Source organism: Bombyx mandarina, chromosome 05 (genome assembly GCF_030267445.1).
Source record: "Bombyx mandarina strain Sakado chromosome 05, ASM3026744v2".
In the NCBI taxonomy this organism is placed as follows: domain Eukaryota; kingdom Metazoa; phylum Arthropoda; class Insecta; order Lepidoptera; family Bombycidae; genus Bombyx; species Bombyx mandarina.
Genome location: NC_143212.1, coordinates 12,138,904 through 12,165,041, shown reverse-complemented (window position 1 = coordinate 12,165,041; position 26,138 = coordinate 12,138,904). Strand labels below are relative to the sequence as shown.

The 26,138-nt window shown below is 36.1% G+C and overlaps 3 protein-coding genes across 3 annotated transcripts; all 3 read right to left on the bottom strand.

The window, feature by feature from the left end:
• Positions 1–417: 417 nt before the first annotated feature.
• Positions 418–3,008, bottom strand: LOC114247235 (gamma-glutamylcyclotransferase). The gene is made up of 3 exons (XM_028180121.2): positions 2,825–3,008; positions 2,449–2,582; positions 418–2,250 (listed from the first exon to the last, which is right to left on the bottom strand). The coding sequence occupies exons 1-3, from the start codon at positions 2,939–2,941 to the stop codon at positions 1,827–1,829; spliced, it is 675 nt and encodes a 224-aa protein (XP_028035922.2). The 5' UTR covers positions 2,942–3,008; the 3' UTR covers positions 418–1,826.
• Positions 3,009–4,111: 1,103 nt separating this feature from the next.
• LOC114247236 (uncharacterized) lies at positions 4,112–20,547 on the bottom strand. Its single transcript, XM_089727505.1, has 7 exons — positions 20,300–20,547; positions 19,359–19,492; positions 17,785–17,953; positions 16,844–16,984; positions 4,980–5,117; positions 4,681–4,814; positions 4,112–4,499 (listed from the first exon to the last, which is right to left on the bottom strand). Exons 1-7 carry the CDS (start codon positions 20,480–20,482, stop codon positions 4,208–4,210), a joined length of 1,191 nt encoding a protein of 396 aa, XP_089583631.1. The 5' UTR covers positions 20,483–20,547; the 3' UTR covers positions 4,112–4,207.
• On the bottom strand, positions 7,121–12,272 carry LOC114247232 (glycosaminoglycan xylosylkinase homolog). The gene is made up of 6 exons (XM_028180119.2): positions 11,617–12,272; positions 10,618–10,755; positions 9,625–9,853; positions 9,206–9,401; positions 7,562–7,762; positions 7,121–7,413 (listed from the first exon to the last, which is right to left on the bottom strand). The coding sequence occupies exons 1-6, from the start codon at positions 11,902–11,904 to the stop codon at positions 7,197–7,199; spliced, it is 1,269 nt and encodes a 422-aa protein (XP_028035920.2). The 5' UTR covers positions 11,905–12,272; the 3' UTR covers positions 7,121–7,196.
• Positions 20,548–26,138: the final 5,591 nt, after the last annotated feature.

The window sequence follows — 26,138 nt, the reverse complement described above, 5'->3', positions numbered from 1 at the left end:
GTCCAGCCTTTAAATGAATGCAGAATTTTTGATTGTGGTAAAGACACTGTTTGATTGAAATTGACGGTATACGAATGAATAGTTAATCGAAAATTAATTAAAGTAATTCACAAAACGCAAGTAACATTATTCCTTAACACAATTAAAAATCTCTTAGCCGGAAGAATATTATAATGCTGGTTTAGATGTATAGCGAATGGCTTGCCGATTGTATTTTTTTTTGTTTAGATAATTTTCCGTCCGCACTGACTAATGTTGAGTTTTATTTGGAACTGGGGTTTTGGAGTGGAGTGCAGTGCGACCGGCATGGGATATGTTATGGGTACACTAAGTCGTCTGATCGTCGGGGCTCAAGGCACGTTGCATCGTTGATAACTAACTTTCATTAGTCAAATATGTTATATTGTAAAAAAAAAAAAACGAAAATGGGAATTCATTGAAAAAAAAAACCGTTTATTTTTGTATATTGCATAGTGCCTTTTGCTCAATTAATGGAAATATACTGTAGATAACCACTAAGCGTATGTTATTAAGTGTATTATCTGTACTGTTAGCTCCACATATATGGGCCGATGTTCCAGAGCGGTGAACAACGTATCGCACCTGTTTATCGGATGAGATCTCTCAGCGCTCTGGAAGGTTTGGCATCGTTGTAACCGAAGTGGCAAGCCGCTTTTTACGGCCTCGCAGTTCCTGAAACTAAACCGCCAAACCACTCCACTGCTCGTCTCCAACTGTCTGCCACCACAAATAATAATTGAGGCCGTCAGCGCAAAAGCGGCCTAAACTTACCATAATCAGCATGAAGATAACGAGTTTTGAATTTACTTTTACACTGCTTCGTGGTCAAAAATAATACGCGTAAAAATAATGTTTACTAAGCCATCTGTTATTTATGGGTGAAACTAGGGATAGGACAGATTTGCATCAAAATTTATTATGTTTTAAATAAATTGCAATATATAAGCACGACACGAATATGAAAAATTTTCGACCAGGCCACTTTTGCTCTGACGGCCTCAATTGATGTTTTGCATAGCGCTAGTGTGATTATAATTAAATTTGTAATTAGTATCATCATTCTCCTGCCCTTCTCCTAGTCACCTAAGGTCGGCGTAACATGTTTTCTCCTTCTCCTCTATCATATACCATTTCTTCGCTCACTCCCCTCTTACACATATCGTCTTTCACGCAATCCATCCGTTTCTTCTTAGGTCTTCCATTTCCTCTATATCCTTCCATATTCATAATTAACACTCTTACCAACCTCATTTACCATACCATACAATTCCAAACGCGCCACTTTCAGACTTTCTCTAAATTTGTAATCAGTACTTTTACTGAAATACGAGGAGAGAGTAAATGGAGTGGTTCCGGTTAGATTAGTCTCGCACAACGTTGCCTCGCACAGCGTTCTGTGCGAACTCAAATATTATGGTTTCGTTTGGTTATTTTAATGTTTTTGTTTATCAGTATTTAATGTCATTTAAGATTTTTCATTAATCAAGGCAGTTAGATTACCTCATTTTAGTGTAATATTTTTCGTAACTTATTGACTGACTAAATGATTTCCTTGTGTGATATGTGAGTACTTGTGATCTAGTGTCGGGGTAGCGTTGTGCTATATGCTCAATTTTTAAATACAAATTCACCAAACTATTAATGTAGTATACATATGACTTTATAAATATTAAATAATTCAGGACCGAGTACCTAAAATAACTTTATTATTTATATTAATAAAAATGTTATGAAATTGTGGAATTGTTTAAAATAAAAAAAATACAAAAAAAAAACACTTAACCTTCCGCCTCAAATATGAGTATTTATTGTAAATAAATATTGTTTTTTAAAATGTTTATTTTTTCGACTTTTTTGTTTCGTAACATGTTCATATCTAGTTTAAGTGGCCTTCTTGGTATTCTCCCTGGAACTCTACAATGGCATGGTTCATTTTCGGAATAGCGTTTTAATAGACACGCTGCTCTCCAGTATGCTTCTTCGCCATTATGTTTTAATTTCTTTAAATATTCTATATAATAATTTGGTAGCCCGTGTTCCAAAGCCCCCAATATTATGACCTTTTTATATGTTCTCGATGGCCAGTTTTCTATGGGGATGACGTCGTTATCACTTCTCGGCAAAGGATTAACGGTCTGTATGTATGCTCTACATAAAAACGTCCCCATGTATGGCGTGAGAACTTTGACATATTTTATGTAATATTTTTTTACTTCAACAAGTTTTTGACTGTAAGCAATTTCAGTTTTCATTTCACTATTAGTATTTTAAAGTGCACTTTTTATTAGGACATCAGTTAATTACTACTGGTATAAGTCGTTTACAACATTAAAGTTACAACATTAACATTAACAATTTTGATTTACTATATTGGTACTTCATTACCATACACGTTTAAATAAATAAATAAATAAAATATGAACTCACGCATCCAGGGATGTCATATCATTGATGTGCAAACGCCAAATGGCACCCCAAACATGTGCATTAGCTGTTGGCACTAATGTTCCAGTAGGACCTCCCCAGAATTTTGAATATGTTATAAAATCCAACCTATAGTTCTTAAAAAGAATTAATGTGCTTTTTATCTTCCATCAAAAACATTTGATGTCTAAGCGGTAATGGGACAGGTGAATTTCATCAATTTTTTTGGAAACCTCGATTTCATGTCTAGCGCGCGTTCAATTCGGAATTATGAGCTCTTTATCTTAACACCGGGTAAGCTCATCAGTTGCAACAATATAATAACTAATAACTTAATATAATAGATAGATAGATTAAACGGTAACTTAATAGAACTTACGTCTAGTCTTGCTATGGATAAAAACTCGGCTGTAGGGTTGTGCATGTGTATTCTGGATGTTAATAAATTGGCTCCATAAGAATAATATAAGAAAGTATCAGGCTCGTACATTTTCATAATTTTCTGTTGAGATGTTTACATCTTTGAAGTTCCTAAAATGTATAGTTTATAGACTATTTTCGAGTGACTATAACTAGCTCTATTTCTGCATTCGTCGTGTCAGGTTCAAGCAAAGATAACGATGTATTCTCTATGAAAGAAAATCAAAATTCGAGAAAAAGGTAAATTCGTCAAATAGTTTGTAATCTGATTTATTATTTACTTCTATTTAGACTTTTAGAGATTCAGTTACTGTTTTAAATAGTGGAAGATGGAAAAAAACTTTAGGCTGCTCCAATATTTTTTCTATGTGGCTGCGTTAGAAAATTCTTGGAGCTTGATAAGACATATGCCAGAGCAGCATACGTAATATTACAAAAATATAATTTATGGTGGTGTTTTTAAAATCTTTCCATTTGAAAAACATTTTAATGTGGCGCCACCTTAATTTGCCCCCTTTCAGCAGAAACTTTCTAATACAATAAGATGGTGACTTTACTTCTACCCTCCTTAGCATATTCAATAAGATTGAGGCATACAATTAAGTTTTGCATCCCTTATATAAATACACTTTATATATGGGACTTTTTTTATTTTTTATTGCCGTATAGGCAGACGAGCATACGGCCCACCTGATGGTGAGTGGTCACCGTCGCTCATGGACGTCAGCAATGCCAGGGGCAGAGTCAAGCCGCTCCCTACCGTTGCACCGTCTTAGATTACTGGTCGATGTGAGACAATCTGACTTTTTCCATTTCTAATAAATACCAACTTTTAATTCTTTGTAATATTTTACATGCCATTTATGCAAAAGAATGAAAGGGTGAATTTTATGAAATATTATTTAAGATTTACTACCTTGTAATAATGACTTTCTCTTTCTATAAGGAACATGAGAGCAGTCTTACCTCCTATATCAAGGTGCATGATGGCTTAGCAAAAAAAAGATAGTGACAATACCTGTATGGCAATGAACAGTAGGCATAGTAAAAATATAAATATATCTGCATAAATATTGTTGTGAACTTTGTATAGTATGATAATTAGTTGCTGCTCAGTCATAAATATTATAATGTTACTAATATGGTCACATGGCTTTTTAAACAAAAGTGCTAGTGTTAAAACACTAATAACTTTTACGTAAACAATAGGTTAGAATACAAAAACAATTCATAAATGAAAGTCGAGTTGAAAATATACAATTTATTTAATGTTTAACAGTTACAATAAAATTTTGTAATCAGTCAATTCATTATTAAGATTTAGATTATTTTGTAAAAAAAATTACTGTGAATTTAATTTCTCTAACATTTTAGCTGAAGCTATTTGTCCATTGTGAGGTATTTTTTTAAGCTCTTCAATATAATATTCAGGTAATTCACACTCAACAGCTCCCTTAATAATACAATCTAAATAAGTAATGCAAGGCCTTCTTTCGAGAGGTAATTCTTCACCATTTTTCCGTAAAGGTGGATTAATAGTTTGTTGATATGTTCGACATTGAACTGAAACACCATCAGAAGTCATAACATTTACAGATTTAGCAAAATACCAGTTTGTATCAACACCTTCTTGTCTGAAAACAAAATAAATAACAGTATTTAGATTACATCTGATTAAGAGAAAAATGAGATTACTTATTTGTATGTTACATGAATCTCTCCTCAATACTGAAAAATTCGACATTCAGCAATATCTGACATAAAAGCGATAGAAAATTACAAATATAATGAACTGTTCAGAAAAATAGACCCTACCTGTCTAATGATGGTAAATCTTGATCATGTAGTCTCCATATTGCTCCCCAAACATGGGCATGTTCAGTGGGTATAATAGTTGCTGATGCGCCTCTCCAATGTTCAGAATATTTTATAAAATCTAATTGATGATTCTAAAATGCAACATCTAAAATTAAAATAACTTACATTTATTTAGTACTTTACCGGTGCAACTATTAAGTGCATTATATATGGTGCAACCATTCAATAATCACTATGTACTACTACTAAAATTGTATTGTAATTTTTTCAATATATCTTTTAAGAGCAAAACTTACATCAAGTCTGCCAACTCCTAAAAACTCAGCTGTTGGATTGTTGATACGGATACGTTTTTTAAACAAATTACTCCCATACGCAAAATACAAAAAGGTATCTTTGATCGGATCCATCATCTTACGTGAAAATGAATTCAACATTAATTAAAAATATTTTCATCCAAAAGTCAAAAATCCATTAAATAATATTTAATTAGCTATGTAGTTTATTATATATATACATAAAGATATGCAGGTTCCTACTATCTAATACTATCTTTAATCAATTTTTGTTTTTAAGATGTTGCTAAATTTTGAGGTTTTTTGTTTGATTTGCAATTATCCTGGCAAAGGGAATATTTCTCATACAACCAAGTTAAAAACCAATGAAATGTAAATAATTTAAATAAACTGAGCTGAGATAACACCGTAGGTGTTGGGTCAAATAAAATGAAGTAACTTCTCAGTAAGATGGTGGAATTGACTGAGTGCTCAATTTACTTTTCGAAGAACCCAAGTAGTCACATTCGGTTAATTTATTTTATTTTCGTACACTTGAGCATTTTCACCTATTATGCTAAACGGTTAAGAGACATCATTATTACACATCTAAATCTGAAGAAAAAGTAAGACAAAGTGAATGAATTCCCACACCGTCAATGTTTCGCGTTTGCGCCAAAAGATTAAAGTATAATGTGCACCGACACTAGTAGGCTGACTAATTCAGGATTACAGTGGAGGACTCCTAAATAAGTGCAGCAGCATGGCTTTAAATATGGAGAGATGGCGAGATATGGTAAGACACGTCATCGGACTCATTCACACTAAAAAAAAATGTTTTAAAGGTTTACGGTAATCATGACCACAGATTAATATATTATATTAGTTACTGCGTGATTAAGACGATGAGAAAATGGGTAAGGAGAAAAGGTGATACCTTTAGAGAAATTACTGGGCAATAGTGTTTATTCTATGACATATTTATAAAATTTAGAGAATGGACCAGTGTTGCTAACACTGGAGAGTTGGCAGCACTGGTCCATTTTTTATTATTGTTTTCGATTTGTGTTTGAGTAATACCAAAAGTATAGTATAAGTGACGCGTCCCCATACCCGATCCTGTAGACCGAATGGTAAACAGTCGACGTCGCCCAAAACACGTTATTACGGATCCTCCCGATCAATTAACGGTATTTTTAAGTACCACAAGCACCAGTCGCCGCCGCGCCGTCCTCGTCGAACCCGTCGCTTACCACGAAATGCTCGACGAGCGAGTTAACCCACAGATACAGCCCACTGAGTTTCTCCCCGGATCTTCTCCTCAGTGGGTCGCGTTTCCGATCCGCTGGTAGATTCTGCGAAGCACTGCTCTTTATAGGGCCAATGTTAGCACCACTCAGGTTTGAGCCCCGTGAACTCGCCTACACGTTAGGGTGAAGCTGTGTGAGGTCTAGCGTTATCATGATGAAAAACCACACCCCTTCTGTTGATTAATTCCGGCCGCTTTCTCTCAAATCACCAGTTATCAGATTCTTCAAAAATGGTTCGGTTTTATTACGTCGTAATAAATAATCATAAATGAGTACGCGGTTCATTAGGTTTCTTTCAGTGAGCTCGTGAGATACCCAAATATCGAGCTTTTTTGTGTACCTAATTTTATTTAAATGCGCCAAAACTGTTTTGTGGTCAATTCCCAGTTCTTCAGCTACGTCGTAACTACTGTTATTATGCCGATCTTGCTCCACTTTTTCAAAAATGCTATCAATTTTATCCGTAATAGAGCAACCAGAGCGACGTGCATCTTTGAAATAAAAATTTCCGGATTGAAAACGCTTAAACCAATCTGCGCTACTCTCACATACACTGTACTATATAGGTAGCGACTTGCGTTGCATTTTTACCTTTTTTGTAGCAAAATTTTTAAATGTATCGAATTTCTTCATTAGATGCACTCATCTTGACAGTACGAAAAATAAATAAAAATCACACATTTTCCTAATTTGAATTTGGAATTATCTTCTTTAAAATTTAAACTTTTAATGATACTAAAACCAGCCAGATATAAATAGTATAGCCAAAGAGATTTTATTACAAGTTCACATACTATAATGCGAAGACTTTTTGCCCAACCTATTATTAAGTGTACTATGTAAACAACTTCATTCTTTAGTAGTTTGTTTTTATTGCATTTAAGTTCAGATTTCTACAATCAACTCATCCTTAGTTCATGAAAACAATTCATACTTCAATATTATGTTTAAAAACTTTTTCAGTGCCGTATTTTTCAATACAATATTGTACAGTTGCGTACACCTTAAGTAGTCTTCGTTCAATTGCTTCAAAGTGTTCTTCTGTGGCAAGTTTTTCTCCTTGGAATGAAGAAAGAATTTTGATTGTCTCAGTGAGGCTTCCACCTGACAGCAGTTGTAAGTTCTGCCACGTCTGTAGATTAATTCTGAATGAAAATAAAACAAATTAATATACTTCTATTCAATCTAAAACTCAGTTAATATAATTTCGAGGTAACAGCGGATAAAAAACTATAATATTATATGGATGAGTAATTCTAAGAATAGCCTCAAATTGCGGGTCTCAGTACTTACATGCAACATTGATAGAGTGGAGCCAAGACATCCAAAATATCAACCATTGGATTTCCTAAACCTTTGCCATTGTCCAGTATAACTATTCTGTTTTTATAGACTTCATAATGATGTCTGTCGCCGTTTTGTATTAAGAAATCAAATATGGCAACGTCAATCAAATTTAGAATTCGTTGCAGGCTTAATGTATGAGACAATTTCCTGAAAAAGAGTTAAAGTTAGAAGTCTTTATTTTCATTTTTATTTATTTCATTTTTTAAGTAGATGTTGTAAAACTGAAACCGCCAGCTGTTACTTTAATATATTTTTTTATTGCTTAGATGGGTGGACGAGCTCACAGCCCACCTGGTGTTAAGCGGTTACTGGAGCCCATATACATCTACAACGTGAATGCGCCACCTACCTTGAGAAATAAGTTCTAAGGTCTCAAGTATAGTTACAACGGCTGCCCCATTCTTCAAACCGAAACGCATTACTGCTTCACGGCGGAAATAGGCGGGGTGGTGGTACCTACCCGTGTGGACTCCCAAGAGGTCCTACCACCAGTAATTACGCAAATTATAATTTTGCGGGTTTCATTTTTATTACACGATGTTATTCCTTCACCGTGGAAGTCAATCGTTAACATTTGTTGAGTACGTATTTCATTAGAAAAATTGGTACGATTCGAACACCGGTGCATCGCTTCATACGAATGCACCGGACGTCTTATCCTTTAAGCCACGACGACTTTCAAAAGTCAGTGTTGAGTATTCTGTCAATTTAACTATCTTATTTACGTAGTGTCAAAATCTAACTATAGAGGAACCTTAACTTTTATACATATTCACAATAATTGAATAATTATTCAAATTCGTCAATATTTCCGAGTGTGCATTTATATACTTTTGACATATTGATATTCATCGTTTGATATTAATACACCATACGTCTTATCTTTTAGGTCATGAAGACTTGTTTTCCATATTGGTAATGCGGTTAGCACCAATACTGAAAGAAGACATATTGACGAACTTTAATAGTCCTGACGATAAATTTCTAAATTTTAATGCACTTTTAATAGATTTAGGTAATCTCTTTATGAGTTTTAAAAGTATGCCTAGCTAGTAATATTATTTGATATGCACAACCTTTGGTTGACTGGTAGATAATATATTAGGCATTAAATAAATATTTACTAACAATCACGCCACATTAACTGGTCCCGTGCTAAGTTCGTAAAGAACTTGTGTTACATTATACATACATATTATACACATACATATATATATTATACATCCATAACCCTGGAAAAGACATTTTATATTTATCATAGAAATATCTTCCCTTGGCGGGATTCGAACCCGCGACCCCCTTATGTAGTGACCATGTATGTCACTTACGACTACACCAGACAGCCGTAAATCCGCCAATGGAAGTGATGTAGATGATGCAGTGTAATAAATACAAGTAAATAAATAAATGAACAATAAACATTGTTAGTAATAATTATTACATACTTATCAGCCTATTAATCAAGTCTTGTGTGGTACTGTGACTTGCATTTATAGGTTTGAAGTATTGAAAACCTTCCTTACTTAACTTCATTTATTCTAATATGGTTCTTCATAAATTTGCAAATTGTTAAAGTCTGTGATTACTCACTTACAAAAGTCAGTATCTTTTTCCCAGTCCATTTTCTTACGACTATAAGATCGTCTCCATGGTGATTTGTGAACTTTGAACTGCTTTTCAAGGTACAATATTGCTGCCCCTTCAAGGACCCCCGTGTTGTCAGGGCACACAGTCTCATTTATTTTGCAATAGTAACATTTTCCGTAAATACATGTTGCACCAACTTCTATTTGGACAAAAGAACAAGCATGTATGACGTAATATAATGAAGGAAGTTTATCAACATCTTTTTTTTTAATTCATGCAGCATTATTTTGGGACATTTTTCCTGAAGCACCAGATTAATATTATATGGTGATTTCAATGCAGCAGCATTAATTTACTTTCGAAAGTTGGTACAAAAACACTAGTAGCAGAGATTTTTAAAGATGTTTACCATTCTTCTTTACCATTTTTCACCATTGTGTTCTTCAAACCAAGTGTCGCAACAGGGAGAATATCATTTTCGACATTTATCCTCATAGTTACAGCAGGTGCTATCCATCGCATATTGAGTACCATCCCAAGGTAATATGCAAATACTTCTGAGTTATACCTATCAAAGCCTGCATATACTGGTCCTTTGATAACCTCAGTCAAATTATACCTTTTTGGTTTAAACAAAACCTTTTGTTTACTCTGAAATTAAAATATTAATTTATTGAAATAGTATAATCTTGTTTATACCTACCTAAGTAAATTGTGCAGTGTTAAATTTAGTGGATAAAAACTATTTGTTTTCTTCAATATAACGTCATGAATATAATTATACATTTTTTTTTATTATGTGCCTCAATGTCTAAGACAATTAATTACTTAGCACAGAATGTATGGTGGTTCTAATAATTTTCTCAGCAGCCTGTAATTCTGGATTCAGTAATGTCAAGTATTGCATGTTTTAAGAAGGAATTTTAATTTAACACTGCTCTATATAGCAACTATTTCTGTATTGAAAGAATTCCTAGTCAACTGACAGCGAGTCACATATAATCAGTAAAAATGTATTGTCATAAAACCTAAAATTATTGAAAAAGTTGATGATGTGTACTCTATACTCATAAGATCCCCATACTTTAAGAAACTGTTAACAAAGATTTCAGCTTACAGCATCAAGCTGTCATATATGCACAAGGTAATAAAGTAAAATATAGTAAGGAGGAAGCAACATATAACACAATCCACAAACACAACAAACTATCCAGAGGGAATGAATAAATAAAGAGTTAATATCTACAGCATTAAATTAATTCAATTCAAAGAATAAGGTGACACAAATACCAGCACTAAGATTCGCAGAGGGCAGTCCCAGTAACAAATAGCCCTTAGTATTTGTTTGACTTAAGTTATATTTCAAGTCTAAAAATAACAAAACAGAAACAATAACTAGATTTCATTTAAATTACCTCCAAAATAAGTAACAGTTTCAATTGTGTCCCCTTCGGTGCATTATCTACTAGTGCTATCGGTGAAGATTTTATTGCATGAAGTATTCTTCCAGGATCTCCATTTTTATCAGGAAACAGAGATTCATTATCAACCCACTGAAACAAAATAAACAATGTGTTTACTAAAATATATTTCCTAGTTTGCTTATTAAAAAAAAATATACATATTTCTTATTACTATTCACTGGCATCAGTACTTATTACTATTCATTGCAAAACTGCTTGATGGTTTGCAAGGTAATCGTTTGGCTCAATAAATAAAATTGCACAATACTAAGTTTGGGTTCAGACCAGGATTATTTTCCAACTTTACACGAGAGCCCTTTAAAGATTAAAATTTGAATAAAATATCATATTAAAAATTTCCTTAGCTATTTGAATGGAGTAAACCTAATTGGAGTTTTTTTAAAAACATTAACTAATACCAAACAAAACAGACCTGTCATTGCAAAGATAAATATTGCATATTATGTGAAATGTCTATTGTGTATAAATATGCAACATATTTATTATTACTACAAGACTTTATTTAGGCAAATTAGTAATATTGATGGCGAGATAAATTTTCACGAAATCATGATGACTGAATCAAATCAAACAAACGAAGCATGAGTGTTTTGTGCACCGTTGCTTTGATATGACATGATACCACAGAAGTCTCAAAAATTACATCTCTTTACATTTGAACTGTTAAGAATAGGCATTAATGTTGATTTAGCCTGACACCAGGGAGATGTCAATTTAAACTATCAATAAGTCTTGTTAAACTTTCAGCTGCCATATCTGAAAAGAATGTTGTTTTATATCATTATTTTTTTTATCTCTCATTTTGTCATTTTACTAATGAGTTTAGTACTTCGCTGTCTACAAAATAATCAAGTTACCTCATGAATCGTCAGAGTCGTTTATTCATTGATAATGGCTAGGAAATAACTTGACATGAAAAAAAATACTTACATTATCCACAGTATTCCAAATATTTTCTAATTCAGTAATGGTGGAATTGAGTGATGCAATTAGAGCTTGTTGAACAGGTGTAAATTTAGATGTTTTCATCTTGTACTGTTTTTGTAAGTGTGCGAAATGATCATTAATTTCTTTATGGACATTTTGCATAGCTTCTGCTTTCCGTGATTGAATTAAAGGTGTAGGTTTGGTCGTACTAAGATTGTAGAAGAAGTAAATATTGAGTAGGACTAAACAAAGCAGAAAGACCGATATTCCGAACATGTAATTCATCGACATAATGCAATATTAATTGCATGCTTCACCAATGAAATATATTCAAATAAAACATGTAAAACATAAACATAAACTGTATATTATTATTTGTTACCGCCTTAACTCCACTATCACGAATAGTTATGGATACAATATATTATTAATCTTAGTAAATAATGAGGCATTTTTTAATTTAAGTATCCTAAGTAAGCTGTTACTCTTTATAATAAATCATATCATCAAAAACATCACTTCTTTATCAGATCATAACACAAAATAGGCACACCACTGCCCTAATAAGATTTTATATTTATATAGTTTTATTACAACGAAAAACTTAAATCTTTAGATGAAGGTATGTGGTACCGTACCATATGTGTAATAATTTTAACGAAATATGATTATTTTAATGTGTCCAATCTATGACCATAACTTTTATGGAATCGAAGCGGGCTTTTTGGCGGGAACGCGAGGAGTGAAGTTATGTGATTTGTTTTAATTTGTCTACTTAGTATTTCTTCGGGTTTATATGTGCAATAACGTTGATTTATTAACTATTGCATATGTAAAAGTGCACAAATATGAGAAAATAAAACAAAGCCGCTGGACGTAACTTCTCAGGATCGTACTAAAAGTCCACTGAAAAAGTCTCCGTAAATGACCACCATGTTACTAAGATTATATTTCATCCCATATCATCTCATTTCATTTAATTTGACCCCATAATATCATTTTTCATAAAAATAAGAATATAAATTAAAATATGACTTCACCTAAAGGTCTTAAATACCAGGTCATATAATCCCTTTAAAAAAAGGAAACAAAGCTGGCTCTACGGTGGGACTTTTTGGCGGGAACGCGAGGTGTAAAGTTGTGTGATTGGTTTTATTTTGTCTGTTTAGTGTTTCTTCAGGTTTAAATGTGTAATAACGGTGGTTTATTAACTTTTTATTATCTGTGAAAGTGCAAAAATGTGGGAAAATGAAACAAAGCCGTTGGACGTAACTTCTCGGGATCCTCCAAAAAGTCCACTAAAAAATGTCAGTAAACGACCACCATTTTACTGAGATTATATTTCATCCCATATCATCTCATCTCATTTCATTTAATTTCATCCCAGTTGATTAATGTCTCAAATTCTTCATTCATTTCACTCCATATTATAATTTTTCATAAAAATATCCCATATCATATCATCTCATCTGATTTCAATTCATTTCATACCATGCCATGTTTGCAGAGCAGAGTGCGCTAAGTTAGCTCAGTTTAATCTGTTACGCAGACGACACGCTGGTCGTGGCCCGGGGAGGGAGCTTTGCTGAGTCTGCTCGTCTTGCCACCGCTGGGGTAGCGCATGTCGTCGGCAAAATCAGGAGATTGGGCCTCGACGTGGCGCTCAGTAAATCCGAGACCATGTGGTTCCACAGGCCCCTGGCAGGAGAGTGCCACCTGTCGATGCCCATATCGTGGTTGGAGGCGTCCGGATCGGGGTCGGGGTGCAGTTAAAGTACCTCGGCCTCATTCTGGACAGTCGTTGGGGTGGTGCGGTCGGGGCACCCGTGTGGGGCCAGTCCCTGGCCGTGGGGGTAGCGAAGTTGCTGCAACGGCCGCAACGCACCATCGCGGTCAGGGTCATCCGTGGTTATCGCACCATCTCTTTTGAGGCGGCGTGTGTACTGGCTGGGACGCCGCCTTGGGTCCTGGAGGCGGAGGCGCTCGCCGCTGACTATCAGTGGCGGGCTAACCTTCGTGCCCGGGGCGTGGCGCGTCCCAGCCCCAGTGTGGTCAGAGCGCGGAGGGCCCAATCTCGGCGGTCCGTGCTGGAGTCATGGTCCAGGCGGCTGGCCGATCCTTCGGCTGGTCGTAGGACCGTCAAGGCGATTCGCCCGATTCTTGTGGATTGGGTGAATCGTGACAGAGGACGCCTCACTTTCCGGCTCACGCAGGTGCTCACTGGGCATGGTTGCTTCGGTGAGTTCCTGCACCGGATCGGAGCCGAGCCGACGGCAGGGTGTTACCATTGTGGTTGCGGCTTGGACACGGCGGAGCACACGCTCGTTGCCTGCCCCGCATGGGAGGGGTGGCGCCGTGTCCTCGTCGCAAAAATAGGAAACGACTTGTCGTTGCCGACTGTTGTGGCATCGATGCTCGGCGACGACGAGTCGTGGAAGGCGATGCTCGACTTCTGCGAGTGCACCATCTCGCAGAAGGAGGCGGCGGGGCGCGTGAGAGACGCACAAGCCCGCCGCCGTCGAGCGGGGGCCAGGGAGGCGGATCTCGCCCAAGCCCTGGCCCTCTAAGTGTTTCGGGTCCCCCTCATATGTCGGTCTGGGGCCCGGCGAAGGGGGCCTAAGAAGACGACGTGCAAGCTGCTCTGCACGCGTTTTACGCAAGAGCATCCGGGTGATGGAAGGCCGGCTATCCTCGACCCACGCTGGTTCTGACCCAGCGGGGTATTTCGTAGGATAACCCATTCAAACCGGCGCCATCTAGGCGGGCTTCGGACAGCCTGCCGACCGAGAGGGCTGGTGGTCGTGGCGCCGACGATCGCTGGCCTGGCGTCCCGAGGGGGAGGGTGATGAGAGAGATGTGCTCCGCACTAAACGCTTCACTTTCCTCCCTTTGCCTCTTCATGAGTTCTGTCTCATGCGAGGTTTGGACGTTGGTTGTTGAGCGACAGGAGGTTTTAGTCGGTTCGACTCCGACATGCCCCACCCCCCATCCCCAGTGGAGGGTGGGAGTCCGGCGATTTCCTCTTGATAAAAAAAAAAAAAAAGTTAGCTCAGTTAATTAACATTGATTATTTCTGAGAAACTATGACGAAACAAAGGCTTACAATTTTTTTCAACATTAAATAATATTACTAACGATAATATCTATAAACAAAATTTCGATCAATGCCAACTTTAAGAAAAAGGATTTGTCAATTTTCTGTCACTGAGACGGTATCGATTGCGAGTATCACGCGAGAGCAGTACTTTTGAGAGTGCTCGATTGTGCGAAGCGTTGCTGTAGTTGGAACATTCAACGTTGAGTATTATGCCGCATAATGCGCTCTTGTGCTGTAATTGGAAAACTACCACTTTTTACACATAGAGACGGTTCTCCTTACCTCTACCCTCCATAGTACCTACCTACAGAGCTGACAGTTTTTGACGTGACAACGTCTTATAATTCGATGGAGCCGGCTGCACGCACGAAAAAACATGACTCATTGAGGTGTTCCATTTAAGGCTTGAAGTGCAAGCGAGAGCGCGCAACGAGCGACAAAGAGGTACAATTGTTAGAACTGGCCTTCTTAGTATATGTAACCATCATAAGTTTATATTAAGAAGAATAGTTGTTGCCAAGCAACAATTAGTTAGTCGTATAATTTTATGTAAAGAATAAAAAAGTCAGTATGTACATCCGAAGAACTATGTTTCATTATTTAACATAATTACTACAGGTTATGGGCCCAGGTAGCGTTATATAAATATATAAATAAATATTTGGATTATATATTATAATAAAACAAGGTTTTCAAGACATAGCATAAAATATAATAATGATAGGTGGTAAAATGACAATGTGTTCGAAGTATATTTCAAATAATGGAATATGGAAAAGAAGGTTCCATTCCACATTCCACATTCCTCCCCATCTACATCTCGTTGATCAGACGGCGGGGTGCCTGTATACGTCGATTACTTCGACGCGGAGCAAATGGCACAGGAGTGGAGACCGGATCAGGTGAGGAGTATAACTTCGAATGCTGTGAAGGTGAATTTGGAGAAATTTGTACATTTGTAGGCAACTGCGGTGTAGGTATTGGTACTGCTGCCGAATTCTTGTTTTTAGTTAGCCTTTCGCTAATTGTTGTTTCCATTCCAATGTCTGGAGAAGCAGTCGCCGGCAGCATAGAAGAATGCGCCCTTTCATTCCTCGGGGTTTCTGAGGTGGAGGACTTGCGTGGCCTGATGTGATCAGCGTGTCTTCGTTTTTCTAGTCCTCCTGGTGTTGAAACAATATATGAATATTTATGTTTTCGGGATGTAATTACCGCTGGTTCCCATATTTTATCATTGCGTGTTTTAATATATACTTGGTCACTTGGTCGGTAACTCGGTGATGTGGTACGAATATTTTCTTTTACTTGTAAATACTGCATTAATCTTCTTTTGTCTGGCTGAATGTTGGAAAGTATGCAATTCAATTTTCGTCCAAACATCATCTCAGCTGGAGATTTACCAGTGGACGAGTGCGGAGTGCTTCTGTATGTAAACAAAAATTCTAATAGTCGGCGCTCGAGATTTGTGTTGTCTACCGATGCCATTCTCTTTTTGAATGCTCTGACTAAGCGTTCTGCCAGCCCATTTGTTCGAGGATGATATGGAGATGATGTAACATGTAAAATGGACTGTTTTCTGCAATATTATTTAAATTCATAAGATGTAAATAACTAAATTAAATTTCGTTCCTCTCAAGTACTGATCAATTTTTTTTTATACCAAATACTATTGCTGGTCAATATGGTCAATAACGGAATATATCATTTCCGCTGGTCGTAGTTTCCTTGAAGCAAAAGCAATTGGTTGTTCTATGTTCGAGTCCTTGTGGAATAATACTGCACCCAATCCCTTTTCACCTCGCATACAGTTAATTTTTAAAATAAAACCTGGCTTTCAACTACATTTCGCTACATTTGTTGGAACTAATAAAAACAAAAAATCTACCTCTAAAACTCTTGTTAACCACACATTGCCATATATTTATGCTCAATGCAACTTAGACTGAAAAACAGGTTAATTAAAAGTTACAATAATATTTACACGCCTATTTCAATTTCATAATTAAACACAATTAGATCCATAAATTTTAAATAAGGGGGTTCAGGTACATGCATTGAACTAGTTCCCTTTTTCTATACCTAATGAATAAAATAACGAATAACATATGTAAGTATTACATTTATTTATCATACTTGTGGGTGTTTAACATTAAAAGGGTAGCCAAGTTGCTCCAATATCGGCTTTGAAGCTGTATTACCGTTAGTTACGAAATTAAATAGCTTTCCAATGTATTCCGATGGGAGGTTTGATTCAAAAGCGCCAAGAATGATGACCTGAAACATGAAAAAAAAATTTTTTTTTTGTTTCGTGGCCATGCTTAATAATAATGCAAATGTACAGACGACAATGCTAACATCTTAACCTAATTTACTGAAACTAAACACACAGGACTCAACAAAGAAACTTAAGTTTTAAATAATTTAAAAATATTTTAAGATATATTTCAATGGATTATTTTCCATGTTTTTGTATATTTGGACGACTAGAAACAATATCAAAATTACAATGGAAGGATAATGATAACCAGAATTCTGCGATCAAATAAATTTCTTTCTTCGATTTTTTAATTCTTCGTTCCACTAATTACCAATTTACCTGCTCACGAAGTTCGAAAATCATAAAAAACTTAAGCGTCAAATATAAAAATACTTTTTTTAATATATTCAGATTTTTCTTTAGTTCTAACCGTTCTTCATACTAAATTTCATGATTAAAAGTTAATGGGAAGTTTCCTACGCCATGTCATGAATGACCAAATATGGCTTATCATCGCTTGACTGAAAACCGCTGTATACCTTTGTATTTATTCTAATTTCTACTTGATACCTCTACCTGTTACTGAGATAAATAGTAGTAAGTGTCAGACTCAAAAGTGATCCTAGGTTCTGTTTTAATCCTCTCAGTGATCGGAATATTAAAATTAGATTTCCATCTTTATCCTTCACCTAGAATTTTCCAAAATATATCTAAATTTATCTATGTCTATATAACCTATATTTATGTATGTATTATAGGTATACTGTGGAATCATCGAACTTATTCCGGAATCTAAACGAAATAAAATTAAGGTTACCCCTAAATAGGTGTTAGAAGGTCGTCTGTCCTCCGGCAATAATTCACCCTCTTTCAACTTAGGAGGATCTACAGTCTCTTGGTATGTTCTAGCTTGTAGTTGTTTTCCACCTGGAGTTGTCACAGTGACATTCCTCGCAAAATAGCCTCCGGAACCAACTAGCTCTTGCCTGCACAAGAATATTAAATTTAAATTTCCAATTGGTGAAATTTCCGTTAATTTAGTTTTCATTTTGGTTAGACCAGCTCATACCCATCTGGTGTTAAGTGGCTATCGGAACCCATTTAAATCAACGACGTAAATGCCACCACCCACCTTGAGACAAATTCTAAGTCTCAGTTTTATAGTACACCTGCTGTACCACTTATCAAACCAAAACGCGTTACTTCTTCACGCCAGAAATAGGCAGGATGGTGGTTCCCACCCGTGCGGAATCACAAGACACCTTACTAGGTACTGTTTATTACGTAAATTATATTTGATTATTATTACACAATGCTATTTCATCATAGTGTAAGTATTTCGTGAGCACGCGTTAAGTACTTATTTTACAAGACAAATTGATAGTATTCTAAAACAAGAGTTCTGGTTATATCTATAATTATAAATTTAGTAACGTTAATTCTATATTATGACAGAAATAGGCAGGATGATCGTATATACCCGTGCGTACACCATATATAACTTGACAATGACAGCTAAGCAAATGTAAGAAACAAAACTTTTTGGCGGGAACGCGAGGAGCGAAATTATTAAATATAATAGATTAGGTTTATGTTACCTTTGCTTCTAGCTGGAAAAATAAAAATATAACTGTAGAAATACGGAGGGTAGAGGTAAGGAGAACCATCTCAGTATATTAAAAAGTGTCCATTGAACGACAGCAAATTAAGATGGCGACATAGTAGCAAGTGGCAAGAGTTTAAAAACAGCATCATAAACTACCACACTTCTGGTATATTCAGATTTGCACTGCGAGCACTGAAGGTGTTACGTCAAATTAGTATACAGTACAGTATATTGTCATCGACGTTGTCATGGCGGGGTTTTCACTTCAGCAAAAAAATCTTGTTTAAATTTAGTTATATTTGAAAGTAGAACGTTCAAGTTATTGTCAGTTGAATTAATCGCTGAAAGTAAGTATACGTTTTAGTAAAAGAAAATATTGTTTTTTTCAAGCAATTTAATATAGGTATAATAACTTAATAACCGTATTATTGAAAGGAGGCTATGCACGGTAAAAGTGATGAAGTGATGATTTATGAAATCATGCATTTTCTTAAGTTACTGCGACTGTATACTGTTAGTCCTTAACGTAAGGAATATCTCCGCTGTAAGAGCACTGAACAGTGCTCGCAGTGTAAATCGGAACATAGCCTTCACTGCAATCCAGCAGACTTCACTCAGCTTATAACTTCTATATTCTTACCATTTCCCCTTGCTACACTAGCGCTAATTCGGTGAGTTTTCGAACTATGATTTGTTGTTTACAGATGGACACTTTTTCAACTTGTCCCCTATACAAGATGGTATTCCTTACCTCTACTCTCCATGTGTAAAAAACAAATTCTCACTCGTCAAGGCTCTTCAAATCACTGTTGTTTATAAGCCAGAGATCGCCCCACACATACTCGCCAGGGTCTTCAACAATTGTTGCCGCGTTACCATTCCAAAGCTCTGTGTACATGTTGAAATCTAACCGGTAATCCTAATGGCATTAAATATCAACTGTATTTATCTATGATGGCATTTTAATAAAATATATGACCAATTAAGACGTTGCCATCTTACTGTTATTACGACATCGTTGTCTTTGGTTATTTAGAGAAAACTATCAATTTATTATTTAATAACGAAATGAAAAGATTTTTACCCTTTTTTTAAATAGTCAGAATTTTTTAATTTGGACGCATTATTTTGTTAAAAGAAATGAATCCATCGATAGTTAGATGGTAATAGTCAAGGAACAAAGGTAAACTCACTCTTAGAACAACGAAAGTTATTTAGATTTCCGGTGTCACCCTGATGCTTAATTCAGCCACAAATCATGGCTTTCGGTTTTTTAATTGCATTGACGTATGAACGCGCTCGCGGTCCACCTGGTCTTAAGTAGCCATCGAAGCACATAAGTGGTACAATGCGAATGCTGCCAACCACCTCGAAGCGTGACGTCATTCTCAACGGTATGGTATTAGGGCTGTCACGCCCTATAAATCGGAACTTATGACCGTCTATCCGCGTAAAAATAGGTATAATTGTGGAACCTACTACCCTACCGGGTTATAATATTATGTAGTATTAACTCGTTGAATAGAACAAATAGCCTTCACGCCGATGCGATTGAAATTTCGACCCCATGTGTCAAGGTATCTAGATGCCGAAGTGAATAAATCTGTGGTGATTCCAGGAACCGCTTAATATCAGGACTATGAGCCGGCCGACTAAACTAAGCACGTACATTGTACCAAAATAGAAAATGTTTTTAACCTTGACAAGGACAAGAAATACAGTTTACCTGCAATTTGGCAGTGCTATAAAATATCGCTGTCGGATTATTTATATGAATTCTTTTCGCCAATAAGTTGCTTCCATACGCGAAATACAAGAACTTATCCTCGTACTGAGTAGAATCACATCTCAGCAAACCGAAGTGCGGGAGCACAAGTAATATTGTTGATAAAAACCGTGATAAAAACATTATTAATTTCTGTGTACAACCACTGTACTAACAACTTCACGGTACGAAAGTATAATTGAAACTGACCGTGGGACGTTTCTTTGATGGATTTCAATAAGTAAACAAATTGTATGAGTATTTTATTATTATCATTTTTCTGTTAATATTTGTGTTTGTTAATGGTTTTTTTTCTGTTCATATTTTTTCTTGCTTATTGGAATGAGTCCAATGAACGATATTAAATGAATCTAATATACTAATACTAATTAATAAGTCATATTCGCGAAATGTTACCCCTAATCTTATTAGCAGCAGATCATCATCATCATCAGCCTGCGGCAGTCCACTGCTGGACATAAGCCTCCCCCAAAGCTCGCCACTGAACCCGATCTTCGGTTCTACGCATCCAGTTACTGCCAGCTGCCTTGCGCAGGTCGTCGTCCGTCTAGCAGGAGGGCGTCCTAAACTACGTTTACCTTATCGTTAATAGTGAATTATGGTATAGGTACAATTACATACATACATATGTACACACAATTAGCGATACGTGAAAGCGTAACTTTACATTCCGTTGTTTTATCACAAAAAATCGTAAGTGACGCTTACGTCATTTATTTCGCCACTCACACCGTACGTACGGTCGATTGTGATGCGATTGATATTGTAGACAAAATACTGTATAATCAAATATTTATATAATATATGTCTGGTTATTGCAACGGAATAACAGCTATTATTACCCATCGAACAGGAATGCAAACAATCGGTGCTTTGATGCAGTAGGTAGGATGGCTTAAACAACACTATATAGTGCTTAACAAATTACACTGGCGGACAAATACACTGCATCCAAGTACAAGACGATTTGAAATGAACATTTTAACCAAAAATGCTAACTTTTCATACATATTTATTTTGAAAACTATAGATTGGTTTGTTAACCGTAAAACAGCGTATTATCTCATCCTGGAGTTTAAGTCTGTTTAGTGGAAACAGCCATATTTTTTTTTCAATAACGAGCGAAAATGGTTCATAAAATTGGTTTAATTGAAAATTTGTAAAGTATTTTGCCACCGCGTGTTTTTGTTTTTGCTCTTGCTAGGGTTATAAAACGTTCTCAGGCTTAGCCTCATGAGCCAGGTAGGTATAGCTCACTATAGTGAAGACAGAATAACCCCTCAACGCTATTGCCAGAAAGGTAGGCAAATAAAAACTGGTTTTAATCGGTTTCGCGTAGATTTGATTAGGATAATTGAACGAACTTGCGAAATATTGTCTCATTCTTGTGAAATTGCTATCTTTAGTCTTAGAAATAAAGAGGAAAGTTAGACAGGATATTTTGACGGGTGAGTGTTGGTTTAGTAATAAATATTACTTCAGATACTTTTATTTTTGAGGTCTCTGTAGGCAGATGAACATGCGCCCTACCTGAAGGTAAGTGGTAACTGTCGCTCATGGACATCAGCAACAAAATTTCGCCGTTAAATAACCATATTATTTATATGAAATCGCTAGTGAACTGCATTCGAGTGTGTCAGTGTATACACGTATGTTGTTTGCCGAGACTTGCACAGGGACGCGAGGCTGTTTGTGCCGATACTAACTCGATTACGGCCAATCAGCAGCGTCGCCGCCCTAATTGGGCGCCCCAATCCGAGGGCGGGCGCTTTTTAACAGCTTCGACAAACATTGCAGAACCCGACGAAGCGACGCGGAGTCGTCCACGAAACTTCACCGATTGCGAATATTATTGTGTTAAACGTATAAACGCTTTAAAAGATTAATTTTTTTTTTATGATTGAAAGATTACTGTTGGCAGTTCAGTACAGTACAGTTTCACTAGGACAGGTGGGCGAGCAAAGTCTCAGCCAGCAGGGGTGGGATTTGCTAACAGCTGCCCGGGCGCCTCCGAAGGAGACCTAACAACTCAAGAACAATTGCTTCGCAAATGAATCTACTACCGGATCGGAATCGCGACCCGCTGAGAAGATCCGGCGAGAAACTCAGCGGGCTGATGCATGGGTTAGGTTGCACGTCGACCTCTTTGTCGAGTTCGACGAGTGCGGTTGCCGAGATTTATCGACAAGGCAGACGTATTAATAAATTATGAAACATGAATTGTATAACAATGACTGTTGGTTGAACTAGAAAAATCAATAAGAGCAACGCGGCTATGATTTGTAAATCAAAACCACAGTAAATGATACCGTAGCATTAGTCTGTAGCTTAGGGCTGTCATCAATCAAAGTACAAACGTAGAAACAATATCACTTGTTTCGACCTCCACTTTCCCCGAACTTCAACCCTGATTTATAGGGGTCCCAACCCCGACTATTCTCGATCATTGTGATGTGTTACTTTATAACAACAATTTACCTAAAGTATTTTCATTTATGAAATCAAGTATAACCGTGACTTGTGATATCAAATTGTTGTAATAGTCCAATACAGACACGTTCTTATTTGTAGATACATTGTATACGATTCGATAATTCGGAATTCGGTCAGAATCATTGAACTTTTATGTAGTACCGCTTAAAATTAAGCTATATATAATAATTCATTTTAGAAACTATTATCAGCATTATGTACCATATGTATAGACAATACCTATGCATTATTATTTCGTGGGAGCGTCCACGACTTTGATTCCAATTGATTTGCCTTATCGTGGTCGTGGTCACATCTCTGTACTGCTACATCAATCGCTTGCTAATAATAAATTATAATCCGCTTATGAAAGCGCTTTAATATTCATAGCAGCACAACTGGTAGAGAGAATCGCCCGTTGAATCTAGTATGACCCCTCGAGTTTACTAGAATAGGTAGGAAAAAAATTTAATTACAGGCATTGTAGCCTGACTATGGCACAACTCAGTGCCATCACTCATGACCCAGTAAAAACTCTTCCGAAACTTTCTAGTACAATTTTATTAAATACACAGTAACTATGAACAAAGTTTTAATAGGTATTCTTAAAATTCTTAAAATTATTTTCCTATACTTACACGTTTGTTTATGTACATTTTATTTTAATGAAGATAAAAAATCTGAAATATTTTAATGCTTAGTAAATTATGTATATATATGTATACATTGGAAACTAAAGTATGTACTTTTAAATTATCTGATTGTTTGAGAATCTTAAATGTATTTTATGCAAATGCAATGCGATTTTGTACATTTCTTAATTACAAAATTATTTAATCATTAATGTACATAGTCATATTTGGCAACTATGGATTGAGAAAACTTTAAGGACATCAATTATTGGAATTTCATTTTTTTTTTTTTTTAATTTAATCATAACATACCTTAAAGTTACAATAAATAATGATGAGATCAATTCTTCTACTGATACTCGTACACTTATCACAGCTTGATAATTTACAAATTATTCACAGTCCGCATTCATACTTTGGTCATATTATTATGTTACATATTGCTTTTAATCGATTTTTTTCATAGACATTCAATAGGACCTCATCTTTTACTTACATACCAATTTTAAAGACCATCAATCACTAGGTACGATTTTGATTTTATTTGGTTGAAGATTTTATTAGACAATATATCGGTTAGATTAGAATCGGTGGTCTGCTCATAGCCAATACTAAACTATTTTGATTTCAAAACCAATGAAACCTTTAATGTTGTTTAGGGGCCAATCACTATACCAACTTTATAATTATAATAATATGGTATCTAATAATCATAGGGTTTTCTTATGAAGTTGCCGTTTTACAATACTGGCCCTTTAAAACGTAATTTTGTCTAAAACTGGCAATAAATTTTCTATACCAAATGAATTTTATTTTAAAATTCAGTCATTTATTTTTTTGTGTAGTGTTTTATTTTCACTGCATTTGTATATTTTTCATCAGTAGGGACACAATAAAAATGCACGTTAATTATAGAATATGAGCTCCGTCGCGGTAGCAAAGCCGCCTCTTAGGCTGCCAGCAAATAGCTAATAAAAGGATTCTTTTTATAATCGCAAGCGGTCACCACTTTCGTTAGACCCTGATTAAACACCTAGGTAATGCCCGAACCAAAAAGACCAGAAATACTCCTAAAAAGACTGCTTAATCGTCTAGTACCAATATAATTAATCACAGTTTCTTACCGAATGGCAGCAAAATTACTGCGGATGTCTACTATGAAGAACTGGACACAATTATGGTCATCCCCGCTGCTCCTAGGCGATAAAGTTGAACCTCATACGGCACAACAGACGCTCTCTAAGCTACAAGAGCTAGATTTCGAAATTTTGCGTCATACCGTATTCAGCAGACTTTGCGCCGACTTTTTCCAATGTTTGGACAAGTTCTCGAAAAGGAAAATTTTTTTTTTTTTTCAGAGATAAAAATCAATACTGAGAGGCAGTACAAAATCTCTTTGAAGAGTTTGTTGGCTTACTGTACACCTGACTTCTTCAAGGGCATTGAAAAATTACCACTGCGCTGACATGGATACATATTTTAATTTATATAAAAAAACATATATAAATATCTGTATACTAAACAGCAATTTCTTAGGTAAAGACCTAATATAGTCTACATATTCACACAGGGTGTAAGACAACTCAGACAACCGCGAAAAGCAAATAACGTATGCCGACTATTTGTAGTCGTCGTGGCCTAACGGATAAGACGTCCGGTGCATTCGTGTTGATCGATGCACCGGTGTTCGAATCTCGCAGGCGGGTACCAATTTTTCAAATGAAATACGTACTCAACAAATGTTCACGATTGACTTCCACGGTGAAGGAATAACATCGTGTAATAAAAATGAAACCCGCAAAATTATAATTTGCGTAATTACTGGTGGTAGGACCTCTTGTGAGTCCGCGCGGGTGGGTACCACCACCCTGCCTATTTCTGCCGTGAAGCAGTAATGCGTTTCGGTTTGAAGGGTGGGGCAGCCGTCGTTACTATACTTGAGACCTTAGAACTTGTATCTCAAGGTGGGTGGCGCATTTACGTTGTGGATGTCTATGGGCTCCAGTAACCACTTAACATCAGGTGGGCTGTGAGCTCGTCCACCCATCTAAGCAATAAAAAAAAAAAAAAAAAAACCTTGTTAGATTGCGTGCAGGGCACAAAATTTTAGTAATTATCCGATTGCGATTTTATAATTTTATCTAACCAGATTTACTAGTACTACCACCGGTCTTAGTTTTCACGCAGTTCTCTTACATCCGATATAAATATTGATTTCCTTGAAATACGTTTAAAATAAATACGTGAGTTTCAATTTTAAAAATTTGTACGGCCACCTTTAATTTATTATAGCTACAATTAAAAGCTTCGCCAAACAGAACGCGTACCTAGCGCTGCGTCTTAACGTCGCGCTCTTTTCATGTCACACCAATTGACTAGATGAGCACAACGCTCCTTGACGCAACGTAACATTCGCATTAGCAGCGTGAAAATTTAAAAGATGTCGAGTGATTCAGATGTGGCATTGTTTAAGTATGGGTATTTTCTAACTAATTCTATAATGTTTTCGGACATTATCCAGTATTTTAATACATATTCACTCGGACGCTAAAATAAAATTTGTAAAAAATTACAACGCCTAACGTCTAAGCGTCCTAACGCCGCGACAGAGCGTTGCGCTTATAGCGCTGGTGCTCTGTTTGACAGTATATTATATACCATAGTAGTACAACACA

Bases quoted from the DNA above. Each gene is read 5' to 3' on its own strand.
- LOC114247235 (XM_028180121.2), bottom strand. From the start codon at position 2,941: ATGAAAATGTACGAGCCTGATACTTTCTTATATTATTCTTATGGAGCC. The intron at 2,583-2,824 runs GTAAGTTCTATT...ATTCTTTTTAAG, and splicing joins TATCCATAGCAAGACTAGAC to AACTATAGGTTGGATTTTAT. The intron at 2,251-2,448 runs GTGAGTTCATAT...AATTGCTTACAG, and splicing joins GATATGACATCCCTGGATGC to TCAAAAACTTGTTGAAGTAA.
- LOC114247236 (XM_089727505.1), bottom strand. From the start codon at position 20,482: ATGTTTTTATCACGGTTTTTATCAACAATATTACTTGTGCTCCCGCAC. The intron at 5,118-16,843 runs GTATGATAAATA...TTTTAATTAATG, and splicing joins TTAATGTTAAACACCCACAA to TTGAATTCATTTTCACGTAA. The intron at 4,815-4,979 runs GTAAGTTTTGCT...GTTGCATTTTAG, and splicing joins TAGGAGTTGGCAGACTTGAT to AATCATCAATTAGATTTTAT.
- LOC114247232 (XM_028180119.2), bottom strand. From the start codon at position 11,904: ATGTCGATGAATTACATGTTCGGAATATCGGTCTTTCTGCTTTGTTTA. The intron at 7,763-9,205 runs GTGAGTAATCAC...ACTCTTTTTCAG, and splicing joins AAAGATACTGACTTTTGTAA to GAAATTGTCTCATACATTAA. The intron at 7,414-7,561 runs GTAAGTACTGAG...ATTTTCATTCAG, and splicing joins CCACTCTATCAATGTTGCAT to AATTAATCTACAGACGTGGC.